At 43.2% G+C, this 16,541-nt stretch overlaps 1 protein-coding gene across 3 annotated transcripts in view; it reads left to right on the forward strand.

Annotated features, from left to right (window-relative positions):
- Positions 1 to 16,541, forward strand: part of HECW1 (HECT, C2 and WW domain containing E3 ubiquitin protein ligase 1) — a 163,951-nt gene that overhangs the window by 86,116 nt on the left and 61,294 nt on the right. For all 3 annotated transcript variants that reach the window (XM_070424743.1, XM_070424742.1, XM_070424744.1), the window contains exons 5-9: positions 1,713 to 1,788; positions 5,210 to 5,379; positions 8,335 to 8,477; positions 9,251 to 9,351; positions 13,909 to 15,258. In XM_070424743.1, the coding sequence (XP_070280844.1) occupies positions 1,713 to 1,788; positions 5,210 to 5,379; positions 8,335 to 8,477; positions 9,251 to 9,351; positions 13,909 to 15,258 (1,840 nt within the window). The remainder of the gene's footprint in view (positions 1 to 1,712; positions 1,789 to 5,209; positions 5,380 to 8,334; positions 8,478 to 9,250; positions 9,352 to 13,908; positions 15,259 to 16,541) is intronic.

The raw sequence follows: 16,541 nt of genomic DNA on the forward strand, positions 1-16,541 counted from the left end.
AGGCCCAGGTATAGGTTTGAAAGAGAAGAAAAGTCCACAACATTAAAGAAGTTTGAGCCCTGATTGTGCTTGAGCATATTGGACACTTTGAGAGTTGGAAGAGTGGTCCATCCTGAGGGTGCAGTCCTGACCTGTTTGTTGATGTCTGTTGCTCTGTGTCAGCCAGGTGGAGTGAAGAACAGACTAGGAAGGAGAGAGCTTTCCAGTGCGAAGAGGGCTAATGCCTAAACCAACCAACCAGCCTTTCAACTCATTGATCCCGGCCCTGTCTTCCTCTGATTCCTTATCAAATGAAACTCGTAGAGACACAGACCTATAAAAGAATTAGTTCTCTCTGCTGAGCAGCCCAGCATCCCTGAGCTGCGTCTTGCACTGAGGCCTAAGAGTAGAGACATACTGAGCAGGTTTTCATACAAGCTGCAGCCAAGTGCATAGGCTCATCAGAGGCACCTGCTCAACAGGAGGTGTTCTAGTAATCTCTTTGTACTCTTTTTGGGTTGAAGTAGTGAGCTCTAGTGATGCCATCATTACTCCCCATCTTAGATAAGGCAGCTTGATGATACATCCAATCACAACTCTTACAGCATCAGGGGTAATTAGAGGCAGGGTAGAGAGAGAGAACAAGCCCACACAACCTATAAACCAGGGGTAGGGAACCTTTTTTCTGCCAAGGGCCATTTGGATATTTATAACATCATTCGTAAGCCATACAAAATTGTCAACTTAAAAATTAGCTTCTTATATTTGGTCAAACATTTAATTAATTCACCTTTAATGCCTTGGCAGGGTCAGGCCAAATGATTTCGTGGACCTTATACAAGGCACAGGCTGGATGTTCCCCACCCCTGCTATAAACAAAGAGACTTTTGAGCCACAAGTTATCCTGTTTTCCATTTTTCTTTCTTAAGTGCAGATTATCTCCTAATACTCAGATTTTTAAAATTATTTTTTGCAAATATACAATGTATGCAAACATAACTCTGCCTTTGAATAAGTACTCAGAATCATTTCTGAGTAAAATGTACCTAAAAGAGAATGAAAGCCAAGACTCTAGCTGTTTTTATTAATCCATTAACAGGTATATATTGAGCAGTGATGGAAAAGAAAGCATTTTCACAACTTGGTTTGCAAATTGCTTTAGGCTATCCATGAAAAAAATTGTGTTCTGAAATTTCTCAGGAAGGAAATTAAATAAAGGAGACTTTAGAGTTGCTTCTTAATGCCATGCACCGGTTTCTCCCTAATAAACAGAGTTTCCTGGAAATTTCTAAGTAATAAGACAGATCAGAAGAAATGGAGATGGAACAGTTTAACACTATACTTTGCTAAATCAGAACACATTATAATTACAACAGTGAACGTTTGTTGACTATCATTCTAGTCCCTTAGGTCTGCTTTAATAAACACTTTTTTTTTGCAAATTTGAATGTAAAAAGGCATTGTTTACATAATTAGTTACAAAGGGGCTCTAATATTACAATAATGTGGTTTGAATTTCCATTTCTCTGAAAAGTACACCTCATCCCCACTAGCATTTCCCACTCTATTCCTGGGAAAAGACATTAGGTTGCTAGAAGCTTGTTTTAATCAATAATAGCCTAATAAAGTCACAGTGCTGCTGCCTTCATGGAGGGTAGAGAAATAACTTAATAAGACATGTTTGTTTTGGAATATACTATGACAATGCTTGTCTCCTGTTTTTCTTCTTACAGATTTTTAAAAGCGTTGGCTCTTATGAAACTGTCCAGGAGCAGGGAAGTCGGAGGCTGATCAGCTTTTCTCTCTCAGGTATGTTTTGCTCGCTGAGGACCTTGTGGAAAGAACAAAAATGTCAACCATCAGGAGATCCTCTTTAATTTGACTCTTACCTAAAAGTTACTCAACCTTTCCCTGTGCCTCAGTTTCTCCATCTGTAAAACAAAAATTAAAAATATCAGCTTCATTTCCCCTGGCCTCATGAGGATATGGAGGATTCAATAAATAATAGATGCATAAGCACTCTGAGATGATGAGAGGAGAAACTGCTAATTCTACGTTTCCTCCGTTGCCAAGTAGCAGTAATTGAGAGTTTTTCTAAAGTGGAAGTAAGGGAAATACTGGGGAGAGAAGCAGCTGGCAGACCCTTTGTCTAAATAAAATCTTAAGCCCAATTGAGCTGCTCAAAAAAGTACATTCGTGGAAAAACCAGTGTAAGCCATGTAAAGTCTTTAATTTAGTTAATAATATTTAGTTGAGAGTAATTTAGTTAATTTTTTCATTTTAATAATGTACCATAGCACTGTAATATGTTAACAATGGGTAAAGGACATTGTACTATTTTTGCAACTTTCTGTAAATCTAAAATAATCTCAATGTGAAAAAGTATAAAGAAAAACTGAGTTGCTCTGGCTAAAATTCTCTAGAAAGTTCAGAGCCCCACACACTCAATTTCACCTTAAGTGGTGTTGGGGATATGCAATGGCATGACGCTCTAGGATTCTGGTGAGTACAGTTTGAGAAACTATTGCCTTAGCTTGTTGTCAAACCAACAACTGTTACAGGCCATAAATGTCAGAGATCTGAGATCACACTCATGCACTGTCCTTGAAAGATGGACAGTCAACTGGGGCTATTCATGTTTAAGTGAGCACCAGTAAAGGAAATGTGTGTCTAATGATTTACTGATAGGCGGTTATAGAAAAGTTACAGGATACAAGGTTAATATACAAAAAGTCACTCACTTTTCTATACACCAGCAATAAACAAGTGGAATTTGAAATTAAAAACACAATACTGTTTCATTAGCCCTGGGCATGGGGCTTAATGGAATGGTGGGGCCACGAGGGATGCGTGCTGCACTGAGGGCCCCTGGTCTGTCAGTGTGCCCCTCCTCAACCCTCCACTCCAGTCAAGGCTTCTTACCTGGACACCCAGCTACCTCCTTCTCAGAGAGGCAGTTGGTTGGCGGGACATTATTAAGAGAGATGGAGGAAACACCAATAAATTAAACATATTTTGTGTTCATGAATTAGAAGAATCAACATAGTTAAAATAACCATATTATTCAAAGCAATATACAGTTTTAATGCCATCCCCATCAAAATCCCACTATGGAAAAAAGTATGTAAGTTCCTCAAAAAATTAAAAATAGAGTTACCATATGACTCAGCAAGCCCTCTTCTGGGTATGTACCTGAAAATTTTGAAACATTTATTCACAAAAATATATGCACCCCCATGTTTATTGCAACATTATTCACAGTGGCAAAGACATAGAAACCATATTGCCCCTCAATAGATAATTAGATAAAGATGTGGAACATATACACAATGGAATACTAAAAGAAAAGCTGAAATACTACCAATTATGACAGAATGGGTGGATCTTGAGAACCTCATGCTAAGTAAAATGTCAGACACAAAAAGTTAAGAATCATATGCTTTCACTCATATGTGTGATATAAAACTTAAAGCAACAAATGAACAAACAAGGCAGATGGGTTAGTGAAGGTTAGAAGGGGTCAAATGTATGGTGACCAAAGGTGATTTGACTTAGGGAGGTGGCTACACAATGCAATATATACAATGATGTATTATAGAATTACACACTTGAAATCTGTAAAATTTTATTATCCAAAATCACCCCAATAAATTTAATTTTTAAAAAGACAAGAAACAGAAATGTTTATAAAGGTTATTCAGGGAGAAGGAAAATAATAAAGGTCATAAGCTCAGAGATCATAAAAAAAACCTATTTATACTTGAGAAATTAACCTATGCCAATATTGGTATTTTTATTGAAAGGTAATATAATATATTGGTTAAATTCACATTCTTGGTAATCAAAGAGACAGGTTCCAATTTGATTTCTGATACTGACCAGCCCTGACAACTTCATCAAGTCACTTAATTTATAAGCCTCCATTTTTCTCTTCCTCAAATTAGTAATATCCTATCTACCTCATAGAGTTTATGGTTAGAATTAAATCAGATAATGTATTTGAAGGTCATAGTATAGTTCTCAGAATTTAGTAACTAGCTAATAAATAGGACCTGGTAGAGGTGATGGTAGTCATATTATTTTATGATGAATAAATCTACGTCTGTCACACTGTCAGTCAATGACCCCAACAACACCCCAGATTTGGTGATCCACTAGAACTCAGCATATAATCATACTCATGGCTACTCAGCAGTGCCTGGGTGATGTCTGGAGGGAATCAGTGGTGAGCTTCTGTGAGTCTTCTCCCAGTGGAGTCACACAGAATATACTTACTTCTCCCAGCCACAAATCATGGCATATGACCTGTTCTTTGCTCATTACAGACTCATTGCCAAGGAACAGTTCAGTTTTCAAAGCCTTGCCTTTCCTGACAGCGTAGTTATTCAAAATTCTACTCACTGGTATGCACTTGACTCCATAGAGGCCGTATTTTCTTTTTTTATTCTTCCACTGTCCATCTTCTTTGCTCTTTTAACCCTCCTATTTCTCTTTATTTCTTCCAATTCTCTCTTATTATTGAAGACGATATTGAAGAACATATTTATTATTTGACTACAATGCTTGCTTTTTTTATGTCTCCACTTTGCAAAATTTTTACCTAGATTTCCTCCTTCAGGGTCGACCCAAGTTTTCTGAAGTGACCCTCAGGTCCTCACCCAACCCCATTATCTTAGCCTGCCTGAAAAAGACTTAAGTCCAGTCCAGTAAGGGCCAATGGTCCTCTTTAAAAGCATAATGGCTATAATGCCAATTATGTTTATTTATTATAAGGACTAGAGGCCCATTGCACGAAGAGATTCGTGCAATAGGCCTTCCCTTCCCCTGGCCGCCAGCACCGGTTTTCCTCTGGCACCCGGGACCCAGGCCTTTGCTCCAGCCAGAGCCTTCAGTCTTCACTCCACCACTTTGCCCCTATGTATGCAAATTAACCGCCATCTTTGTTGGTTAATTTGCATATTCTCCTGATTGGCTGGTGAGTGTAGCAGAGGAATGGTTAATTTACATGTTTGTCTATTATTAGGTAAGATTTCTCACCAAAATAATATAATACATGTCATTAAGTGTTTCACATAGTAGCTTCTTTAGACATATCAGTCCACATTTGTAATGAGGTAGAAATAGTCTAAAGAGTGAAATAATTTTCAAAGTTTTAGATAGACCTTTCTTCTTATGAAAGGCCTGATATGTTCTTCAATCTCACTGAAACACAGTATCATTTATTTTATAGATTTCCAGGCCATGGGGTTGAAGAAAGGGATGTTTTTCAACCCAGATCCTTACTTGAAGATTTCCATTCAGCCTGGGAAGCACAGCATCTTCCCTGCCCTCCCTCACCATGGGCAGGAGAGGAGATCTAAAATCATAGGCAACACTGTGAACCCCATCTGGCAGACTGAGGTGAGTGCCGTGGGCCCTGAAAAGAAGCCTGTGTGTTATGACCTGCTTTCTTGGAGCCCTAAACTCTGCTGCGAAGTTCATGGCCCTCTTGGTCTTAGAAGGGAGTCATGTTCTCTCTGGGTTCCTGATAGAGTCCCTCAAGGCAGTACCCACCCTCAGTAGCCATATAGTAGTCACTTAATTTGGTTCTAAACCTGTGCCTGAAGGCAGGACAGCCTTTTCCTTTGCCTTTCTGTGGGAGAAGGAAGAGAAGCATTTTGATCTGAGAATTCTCACACTCTTTTCATACATGCGGTCCTTAAGCAAGTGTGCCAGATTTTAAATGTGTCCCTCTGGATTCTAAAACTTGGGACAGGTAAATCAATAGGCCTAGAATAAGGCCTAAAATACAAATTGCTTGATTTAAATAGACGGGAAGCATAATTGTTCATCCCATCTTCCTGGTTTACGCAGTGGTAGGCAACTTGCTGGCACATTGAATAGTTTGTTTTGTCTAATGAAGGCCCTTCACTCCTAAATGTGCCTCTTCCACCATTCAGGAGCTAGAATGTTTCTCATCAAAGCCACGTGTCAGGCTCAGCCTCACAGTGACTAAGTCCTATCCTTGCGAGCTAGCAGAAAGTTGCCTAGTTCATTAGCTTTAGCATGAGGGTATAACCTGCAAACTGTGTGGGCTGGGGAGCAGGGAAGTTTAGGACATGAGTGTGGTACAGTCTAATGCAGTAAAAGTGCAGCTTTGCCGTCACACAAACCTCCATTCAAATCTCAGATTGGCCAAATGAGTTATACTAGTTGTATAACTGAGAAATCAGTTATCCTCAATCTGGGCCTCGGATTATCTTCATTGGGCCCTGACTGCTGGAAATGTACTACTCCAACTGGAGACATTTGCTTTGGACAAGATTCCTTCCTTAATTCTTCAAAGTAGACCATCTCTGATGTAGAGCCCTCAAGCATCCTTAATTAAATATTTGGGGGCAAATGCTTTGTCATTGTCTCTTAAATTATACCCTACTTCCTAGGCTTAATTAACCCTGACCCAGAAGAGCAGCATTAGAGCTTTTCAGTGTACATAAGGGAAGTGGAATTATACTTTACACTTCCTACTGCTTTGGTTGAGATTTTTTTAAAGAAAGATTGCAATGTGTGCCTATCCTGGTTACTGCCAGCAGAGCTTACAGCTACGTGTGCTTTGGGTAGGCCACTTCATCTGGGAGTCATCATGTCAGGGTGGGGCTAGTGTAGCTCCCCTGGCTAATCCCATGTGGATTGAGTGCTTTGACCCAGGAAAAATGGCATCTGGGGCAGTGTGGGAGAGGGACTTGATACAGGGACATTAGTGGCTGTCCTTTTAGACTTTCCCCAAAGCCACACAACTCATTCTCTGTATGATTCTGGCATCCTATGACCCGCCATCCCTCCACTGGAGCCAAGGGTGAGTGCCTGCAAGCAAGATTTTGTGTGATTTACCTTTAAGAGGATGCCTGGGTTTCCAGCAGCCTTCCATCTTATCAGGGCAGAGAGAATCCCCGATGATTTTCACAGCCAGATGCTATGTGGGCTCCTATTCCCAGCTGGGAACCTGACATAGTGTTGAGACCCCTCCCTCCTCAGGGGAAACCTCTGCAACTGAGACACTGCTCCAGATTCTCAACTTCTGCACACGAGTGTGCACCAGACCGTTTTTTGTCTCAGCCCCTCCTAACAGTCTCTATGTGGCTGCTTCTGTGTATCCTCACTTATAGGACTTCTGTTCAGCTAGTCTTCAGATGGTTGTCCAGGTGCATTATTGATAATTAATTTGTAATTTTGATGTGGACAGCCATGTGAAGACTAACTGTTGTTGCCTTTGTTTAACAAGTTATATTATGCTGTTTTAAAAAATTGCTCAGTGAAAAAGATCTGCTTTCTCCCTTCCCCTACCAGCCCACTTCCTAGAGTTCAGTTTGGAGTGTACCGCTCCAGGCATTTTATCCGCAAAGTATAATGGAATCTCACTCTTCATATTCTTCAATGTCTTGCTTCTTCACTTAGTTTTTCAAGTATCTTTTCATGTCAGTGCATAGTTATTTGCCTGTTTCTTTTTAATGACAGCAGTGAGTTTTCTGTTTCAAAGATTTATCATACTCCACTTATCTGGTTCCCTATTGATAGATATGTTTAGTCTTTCCAGTCTTTTGCTATTGCTAATACTTCTCCATTGAACCCCCCATGAAAATATCTATTTTGCATGCTTGTGCAAGTTAATGCAGAAGGAAAATGCCTAGAAGTAGAATTCTGCTTTGAATGGAATTTGCAGTTTAAATGCCAGTAAATATTGCCAATTCTCTTCCCAAAGATTGAATCAATTTACATTCCCATCAATACAGTGTGGGAGTTCTTGTCTTTTCCCACTCTCAAGAGCATGAGGTATGATCAATCTTTTAAAAAATCTCTGCCATTTTAATCATGAAAGAAAGATACTGAATTATTTATTAAAAGTGCATTTCCTTTATTATAAGCGATTTTGTGTGTTTTTCTTACTTTAAGAATTTTAATACCTTTAGTCAAGTGTGGTGGTGCCTGATAGCATTCTTTCTTCTTAAGGTGACTTGATTTTATTATTTGAATCTCAGAGAATAACCTTATTTTTAAGCACTGAAGAAGCACCTCATCATTGCCGTTACTCATTTACTGAGTAAACAGGGCTTGGAGCATTCTAAGACCTTGATACATATACAGGGTGTCCCCCAAAAATGAACACGCACTTTGAACAATTATAAAGACAATGTTTAACAAAATACATTTCATTTTTAAAATTGAGCTATCAACTGTGTATACATTTTGGGGGGCACCCCATATATATACTGCCATTGGGATATTTTACCATGACTTTATTATCCAAGGCAGATGGCCTGGGAATTGGCCAGCCTTCACAACTCTCAGCTAACTGATACACATATTATTTCACTGCAGCAATTCAGCTTTGTGTCATTGCCCACTGACGTGCTGGAAATTGAGGTGAAGGACAAGTTTGCCAAGAGCCGGCCCATCATCAAGCGCTTCTTGGGAAAGCTTTCAATGCCGGTTCAGAGGCTCCTGGAAAGACACGCCATAGGGTAAACATGCGATTGAAATCCTTATCAGATATTCTCCAGTAGCAGTCAGCAAACTGCAGCCCATGGCCAAATCTGGCCCAACACCTGTGTCTGTGCAGCCATGAGCTTTTTACATTTTTAATGGTTGGGAAAAAGCAAAGGAAGAGTAATAGTTTGTGATATATTAAAATGATGTGAAATTCATTTCTGTTTCTATCAATGAAAGTTTTATTTGAACATAGCTATGCTTATTAGTTTACTTATTGCCTAGGCTGCTATCATGTTACAATGGCAGAGTTGAGTGGTTGGGACTGAGACCTCATTACCTACAAAGCCGAAAATATTTACTAACAGGCACTTTACAGAAAATTTGCCAACTTGTGTTCTAAAGAGAGAAAAAAATATATGAATTTCCTTTGCTTGGTTTTTCTGTGCATGTTGATATTTTCCAAGTACACCCTTAATAATGGACAGTGCCAGCAGCAGGTGCAGGTCTTGCAGTAAATATACAATGTGTAAGAGAGGATACAATCGTGGATACTGAAGACCCTGTGGAGTGCTTCAGAAAGGGAACTGCTACTTTAGAATATTTGATAAGGATTTTCTTGAGGTTTTTCATTGTTGTTGATCAGATGTACATTCCCATGTTTACCTTAGGACCATCTTATAAGTACTGGAGGAGATTGTCACCTCCTAATGGCAGGGCCACCCTGGCATGCCTGTCTCATCTGCTGGTATGGTCTGTGGATGAAGAGGTACCAGTCAGATCTGTGATGATGCTTATTTCCTTTCAGGGATAGGGTGGTCAGCTACACACTCGGCCGCAGGCTTCCAACAGATCATGTGAGTGGACAGCTGCAATTCCGATTTGAGATCACTTCCTCCATCCACCCAGGTATTTTCAGCATGAACTTCATGTCTTGTCCTAGCCTAATGTCATGTGGTTAGACAGTGGAGTAGAGATTAACAATAATACCAGCGTAGGTATGGAGCCCGGTCTAATTTATCATTTTACGTCCAGCACCCACATAGGAGATGCACCATCGATGTTTAAACATTGCATACATGAGTGACTTAATGAAGGAAGTTGAGCACGAATTAATGTGATGCATGTCTTGTTGAAGAACTGCGATTGTACAATGGTTTTTGACACTATCACAGGGAAAAATAAAAACTATAAATTAAACAGAAAATTTCAGAATCATCCAGTGTTCAGCTTTTCAAGGCAAAGCACATTTCCAAATAAGAATGATAAAATGCCTCATAATTCCACTTTTTCTCTTCGCCTACAACTAAGTGCAGATCACGCTGAGAATTGTTTGGTCCTCCTAGCTTGCATTTATGAGTTGCTGTTAAAGCTAAGGAAACTTTTGAGAACTCAGAGTCTGAAGTTTATCACTGCCCACTCATTGAACTCCAGTGTCCATGCCCATATATAATACAGAATGTAAGAAAACATCCGACTGGGGTTTTTCCTTTCAAATTGAGCCTTTTCTCTATTCTAAGAATAAAATTGACTCTTTTGTGTAGCAGTAAAGACAAACTTATGGCTCACCAGAGAGGTGATTTTCCTTCAACGTGTGAATTGCACTAGTGTGTTTGAAATGGGAAGTTCACATCTTGCAGGAATCAAATAAAGCAAGCAAGTGGGAGAAGGTAGAGGTACACCAGATTGCTACTCCTTGAATAGTTGCTTCGTGCGGAGACCTGGTTTATTCTTCCACTGCAATAATCTCCAAATGTTGGAAGCCTTCCAGTCCTAATAACTGAATAAGTGGTTGCTGCCATCATCTAGCCCTTCTCTACGCTAGTTACCAAGAACCCAACTTACCCATTCGGCCACCCTGGGGGACACAGCCATAGGAAATACTCTGAGCAAGTATAATTAGCCTTGCCTGGGATCAGCAAGGAACTGTAAACACCCCTCCCCCACCTCTCAAGTCTTCATATAATAAACATTGTTGAGAACTGTGGTAGCACTAAGCTTTCGGTTATTTTAACCAAAAAATGAATTCTCTTAAAACAGAACTCAGGAATATGACTGTAGATCTGTAAATTTTCATTAATACAAAAGAAATCATTTTTTTTCAAGTGTTTAAAGCACAATCCTGGCATTTGCCGATAGTCCTGGCTTCATTAATAATAGTGTCCCCCTTCACTCTCAATAGTGTCTCTTCTTGAACAATAAATTATATGATCACAATAAAGGAAATGGGATCAAGCATGTAGGAGGGAGAGTAGCTAGCCTTTATTTATTTATTTATTTATTTTACTTGTCCGCCTATGTTCCACCCTTTTGGCAACCACCAGCTTGTTCTGCATATCTATGGGTTTGGTTTTGTTTCTTAATTTGTTTTGTATTGTTAGATTCCATATAAATGAAATCATACAGTATTTGTCTTCCTCCATCTTGACTTATTTCACTTAGTTCATAATATCCTACAGGCCCATCCATATTGTCATAATTGACAAGATTTAATTCTTTTTATTGCTGAGTAATACTCCATTGTGTATATATAACACATCTTTATCCACTCATCTATCAATGGTCACCTGGATTTTTTCCCATACCTTGGCTATTATAAATAACTAGAGGTGCACGAGATTCATGCACTGGATAGGTGGGGGGGGTGCGGGGGGAGTTGGTCCTTCAGCCCAGCCTGCACTCTCTCGCAGTCTGGAACCCCTTGGGGGATGTCCACCTGCCGGCTTACTATGACTAAGCCGGCAGTCAGACATCCCTCTTGCAGTCCAGGGCTCTCACAGTCCGGGACCCCTCATTCCTTACTGCCCACCCGCAGCAGAGGCGGGAGAGGCTCCTGCCACTGCCGCTGCGCTCGCCTGCCGCTTCTGGCTGAGCGGCATGCTCCCTGTGGGGCAGCTCCTGCACTGAGCGTCTGCCCCCTGGTGGTCAGTGCACGTCATAGCGACCAGTTGTTCCACAGTTCAGTTGATTTGCATATTATGCTTTTATTATATAGGATGCTGCAATGAACATAGGTTCTTTTTAAATTAATGTTTTTGTTTTCCTCAGATAAATACCCAAAAGTTATATTGCTGGATTATATGGTAGTTCTGTTTTTAATTATTTGAGCAATGTCTATACCATTTTCCATAGTGACTATACCAATTTGTAATCTCACCAACACCAACAATGAATGAGGCTTCCTTTTTTTCTCCACATCCTTATTGGAACTTATGTCTTAATTTTTGATGATAGTCATTTTGAGAAGTGTGAAGTGATATCTTATTGAGGTTTTATTTTCCATTACTTGGATGATTACTGATGAGCATCTTTTCATGTGTCTATGGGCCATTTGTATATGCTCTTTGGAGAAATGTCTATTCATGTCCTCTGCCCATTTTTTAATTTCATTGTTTTTTATAGTAAGATGTGTGAATTCCTTATATGTTTTTTATATTAATCCCTTATCAGATATAGCATTTGCAAATATCTTCTCCTATTTAGAAGGTTGTCTTTTCCTTTTGTTGATGGTTTCCTTTGTTGTGCAAAAACATTTTAGTTTGATGTGTTTATTTTTGCTTTTGTTGTCCTGGCCTAAGGAGAAATATCCCAGAAGGTATTGCTAAGAGCAATGCCAAAGACTTTAGTGCCTATATTTTCTTATAGGAGTTTTATATTTTCAGGTTTTATATTTTAATCCATTTTGGGTTTATTTGTAATATTGTATAAGAAAGTGGTCCAGTTTAATTTCTGTGCATGTACCTGTCCAGTTTTCCCAGAACCACTTATTGTTGAAGCAGTTTTTACTGCATTGTATATTCTTGCCTCCCCTGTCATAGATTAACACTATATATAAGTGAGGATTTATCTCTGGGCTCTCTATTCTATTCCATTGATCTATGTGTCTATTTTTGTGCCATTCCCATACTGTTCTTATTTTTATAGTTTCGTAGTATAATTTGAAATCAGAGAGTGTGTTACCTACTACTTTGTTCTTTTTCAAGATTACTTTAGCTATCTGGGAGTCTTTTGTGGTTCCATGTAAATTTTAGGATTCGTTTTTCCTGAAGGAAAACACATTCTTGTAGAATGTTTCAGCTGAGCACTGGTCAGTAAGAAGCCCTCATCAACCCCCACATCCAATATCTACACTAACAAAAGAGAAAGATGCTAATTGACCATACCTTCGCTATGTCCCCAAGCCATGCCCACCAGCCAATCAGAGTGACTATATGCAAATTAACCCAACCAAGATGGCGGCCGGCAGCCACGGAGCTGGAGCAAGCAGGAGGCTTTGTTGCCCAGGCGATGGAGGAAGCCAAGCTTCCCGCCTGCCCTGAGCCAGCTGTGGCCTCTGCTCATGGCAACAGAGTTTCAATTATAGAAGATAAATAAATACCAGATACCTGCTTCCAGCCAGCCTCCACTGGGAGCTTGGGTGGCTGGGGGCCATGGCCAGCCTGCAAACAGCCATCAGCCCCTCACCCAGACTGGCCACACCCTCATAGGGTGAGGGTCCCCACTGGGGGGCTTAGCCAGCCTGAAAACAGCCCTCAGCCCCTCACCCAGGATGGCGAGGCACCCCAGCAGGGACCCCCACACTGAAGGTGCTGTGGCCAGCCTGCAAACAGCCATCAGCCCCTCACCCAGGCTGCCAGGCACTCCTATATAATAAAAGGGTAATATGCAAATTGACCCTAACAGCAGAATGACTGGGAATGACTGGTCACTATGACACACACTGACCACCAGGGGGCAGATGCTCAATGCAGGAGCTGCCCCCTGGTGATCAGTGCGCTCCCACATGGGGAGCTCTGCTCAGCCACAAGCCAGGCTGATGGCTGCCAGTACAGCAGTGGTGGTGGGAGCCTCTCCCGCCTCCTCAGCAGCGCTAAGGATGTTCTACTGCAGCTTAGGCCTGCTCCCTGCTGGCAAGTGGACATCCCCCGAAGGCTCCCAGGCTGCCAGAGGGATGTCTGACTGCCAGCTTGGGCCCTATCACCCCAGGAGTGGCCCTATGCCAGCAGGTGGTCATCCCCCGAGAGGTCCCAGACTGCGAGAGGGTACAGGCCGGCTGAGGGCCCCCCCCCCCACCCGGCCGAGTGCACAAATTTTTGTGCACCGGGCCTCTAGTCTATATATATAAAAGCCCAGTGACCAAATGGCAGAACTACCAGAATGACCAGTTAACCAGTCGCTATGAACACACTCACCACCAGGGGGCAGACTCTCAATGCAATAGCTTCCCCCTGGTGGTCAGTGGGCTCCCACAGTAGGAGCACCGCTCAGCTGACCAGGATGAGCGGAGCTCCCACAGCAGGCTGCTCCCCGCAAGCCATGCCCCCCACCAGTGCACAAATCTGTGCACGGGGCCTCTAGTCCTAAAATAAAAATCCCTTGGGAAGGCTCACATGTCCATGTCTGGCAGAGTACACTAACACCAACTGCTTTCTTGTGGAAGGAGTGACATTTTCCTCTTGCCCGCAGATGATGAAGAGATGCCCCTGAGTACGGAAGCTGAGCCAGTGGGCATTCCGGGCAGCCCTATGAACAGCCTGGTGGCGAGCAACCCTGCGGACCCTCTGCAGGAGGCACCAGAGCCCTCAGGAAGCTCCGAGTCAGAGAAGCCAAGGGAGGGCAGCGCCCTGGTCGCCGAAGGGAGCGCAAGCCTGGGGCTTGCCAAGCCCGTGGAGGAAGCGGCAGGTACCACTGACGCAGGAGACGACCTCGACACAGTCTCTGTGGGACCTGATGGGGCTGGGAAGCTTCTGGGCCTGGGGCGAGAGGACACGGAGCCCACCCTGAGCGCAGTAGAGGTGGCCGAGGAGCTGGCCCTGGGAGGGGAGGCACCCCCACCGGAGCTGCTGGAGGACAGTGAAGCCCAAGACCGCCCTGGGGATCCTGTGGCAGAGGAAGCGGCCCAAGAGAGCAGGGCTGGGGGGCAGGAGGAAAAGGGACAGGCGGCGGAGGAGGCGGAAGAGGGCGATGGGCACGTGCCTGCCCTGGGAGCCCCGGAGGACAGGCTGCAGCTGCGCGCCACGGTGAAGAGGAAGAACAGGCCCTGCTCCCTGCCGGTGTCGGAGCTGGAGACCGTGATCGCGTCGGCCTGCAGCGACCCAGAGACACCGCGCACTCACTACATCCGCATCCACACGCTGCTGCACAGCCTGCCCCTCGTCCAGGCCGGCAGCCCCGTGGAGGACGACGGCGCGGAGGAAGAGCCCACTCTCAAGGACACGGTGGAGAAGGACGGGCTCAGCGACGGGGACACGGTAGCTGCTGAGCCGCCTGCCCTGGAGGAGGGGTTGGAGGATCCTGAGGGGGCTACTCTCGGTACGATGGCCCCCGGCCTCTCTGGCGTGGCCAACAGCTCGGCCCCGGGTGGCGACACGCACCCCAGCACGGGCAGTGAGAGCGACTACAGCCCCAGGCAAGGCGGGGACCACAGCTTCGAGGGCTGCGACGCGTCCTGCTGCAGCCCCTCCTGCTACAGCTCCTCCTGCTACAGCACGTCCTGCTACAGCAGCTCCTGCTACAGCAGCTCCTGCTACAACGGCAACAGGTTCACCAGCCACACCCGCTTCTCCTCCATGGACAGCGCCAAGATCTCCGAGAGCACCGTCTTCTCCTCGCAAGAGGAGGAGGAGGAGGAGAACAGCGCGTTCGAGTCGGTGCCGGACTCGGTGCAGAGCCCAGAGCTGGACCTGGAGTCTGTGAACGCGGCCGGGCCGTGGCACGACCAGCCAGCCGCCCCCACCGGGAGCATGAACGAGAGTGTGGCAAGAACCGCGGATGGTGTGGAATCCCCCATGGCGGGGCCAAGCAATCGGAGAGAAGGTTAGACCTCAAACCTGATCAGAGTGAGAATAGGACCATGAGCGGGACACGGGGCTAACCAACCTGGTTTAAAAAGAAGAGGGAGAGGATCAGTCCCACATGGGGTTGCTGCCGATGTGTGTGCCTGTCCTGTGTGTGTATCTGTGACTACCAATAGCTTACATCCCACCACCTCTCAGATATACACCAAGAGTTACAGAGCACACGTGTGAGTGCGCACGTGTGCATGTGACTCTCTGTTTAACTTACCACTGTGGCTAGTGTATATGTTACCCTTCCTGACCTGACAGCAGCCAGAGCATCAAGGCTAGTATCCAACGACATGAGCAGAAATGGTGGATAATGTGGAAATATCTGCTGACTTCCCAAAATTTATTAAAGCTTAGCAATGAATATAAGTGGAGGGACATTGATTTTACCTCTATTTTAGAATTTAACTAGTCTGTGTACATATAGATAGGAATAGTCTACCTATCTTTCATAACTGGTCATTATTTCTGATGCTCAATTCTGGTTATTGTTGTTGCTTTTCTCTTTTTTAGTGTTTCTATGTTTTGTTTTTTCTTCTTTTATTTTATTTATGTATTTATTTATTTAGGCTGATTGGAAGGGAAGGATAATATGAATGCACAAATTGCTTTGTTTCAAATGAGATTCTAATTCAAAAGATGCCACCTCTAGTTTTAAGATGTGTTCTGTATTTTAACCACAAAAGGTCCTTCTTAGTCTTGCTTTCGAATCATACATGAAATTAATTTGCATTTCCTTATCCAGAGTTGGGAACCATCTTCCAGGCAAGTGACAGTGACATAGGGGGAAATAATTCAAAGGTCATATAACAAGATGAAATAACTTGGTTGTTTTAAAAGAGAGACATATAGATTCTGCTACTTTGCTGTTCTGCTGTTTCAGTTAGGCTCGAAATAAAATGTGGTGCTGTGGTCCCTAAATTGCAAACTCATGAAGGACCAGAATTGTATCTTCTCTGTGTTTGCATTCTCGGCACCTAACGAAATGTCTGGCACCTACACATTTTTATAGGAACTAAAGTGAGCACACAAAAATAATTTTAAGTCAACAATGCCCAATTCTACATTTCAGAGAAAGAAGGAGTGAGGAAAAGTGGCACATGTGATCAGAAGACGTGCAAAAAAATGGAAAAGGAAGAGAAACCCAGGGAGGAAAACTGTAGTGACATACAGTCCCCACAGGGGAGATGATGTGGAAGGAACCCATGGCAGTGAAAATGCGGTGGTCCGTTTCCTTCTTCAGCAAGGATGTTG

Source organism: Myotis yumanensis, unplaced genomic scaffold (assembly GCF_028538775.1).
Source record: "Myotis yumanensis isolate MYYU_CA2020_CCGP unplaced genomic scaffold, mMyoYum1.0.hap1 SCAF_9, whole genome shotgun sequence".
NCBI classification, from domain to species: domain Eukaryota; kingdom Metazoa; phylum Chordata; class Mammalia; order Chiroptera; family Vespertilionidae; genus Myotis; species Myotis yumanensis.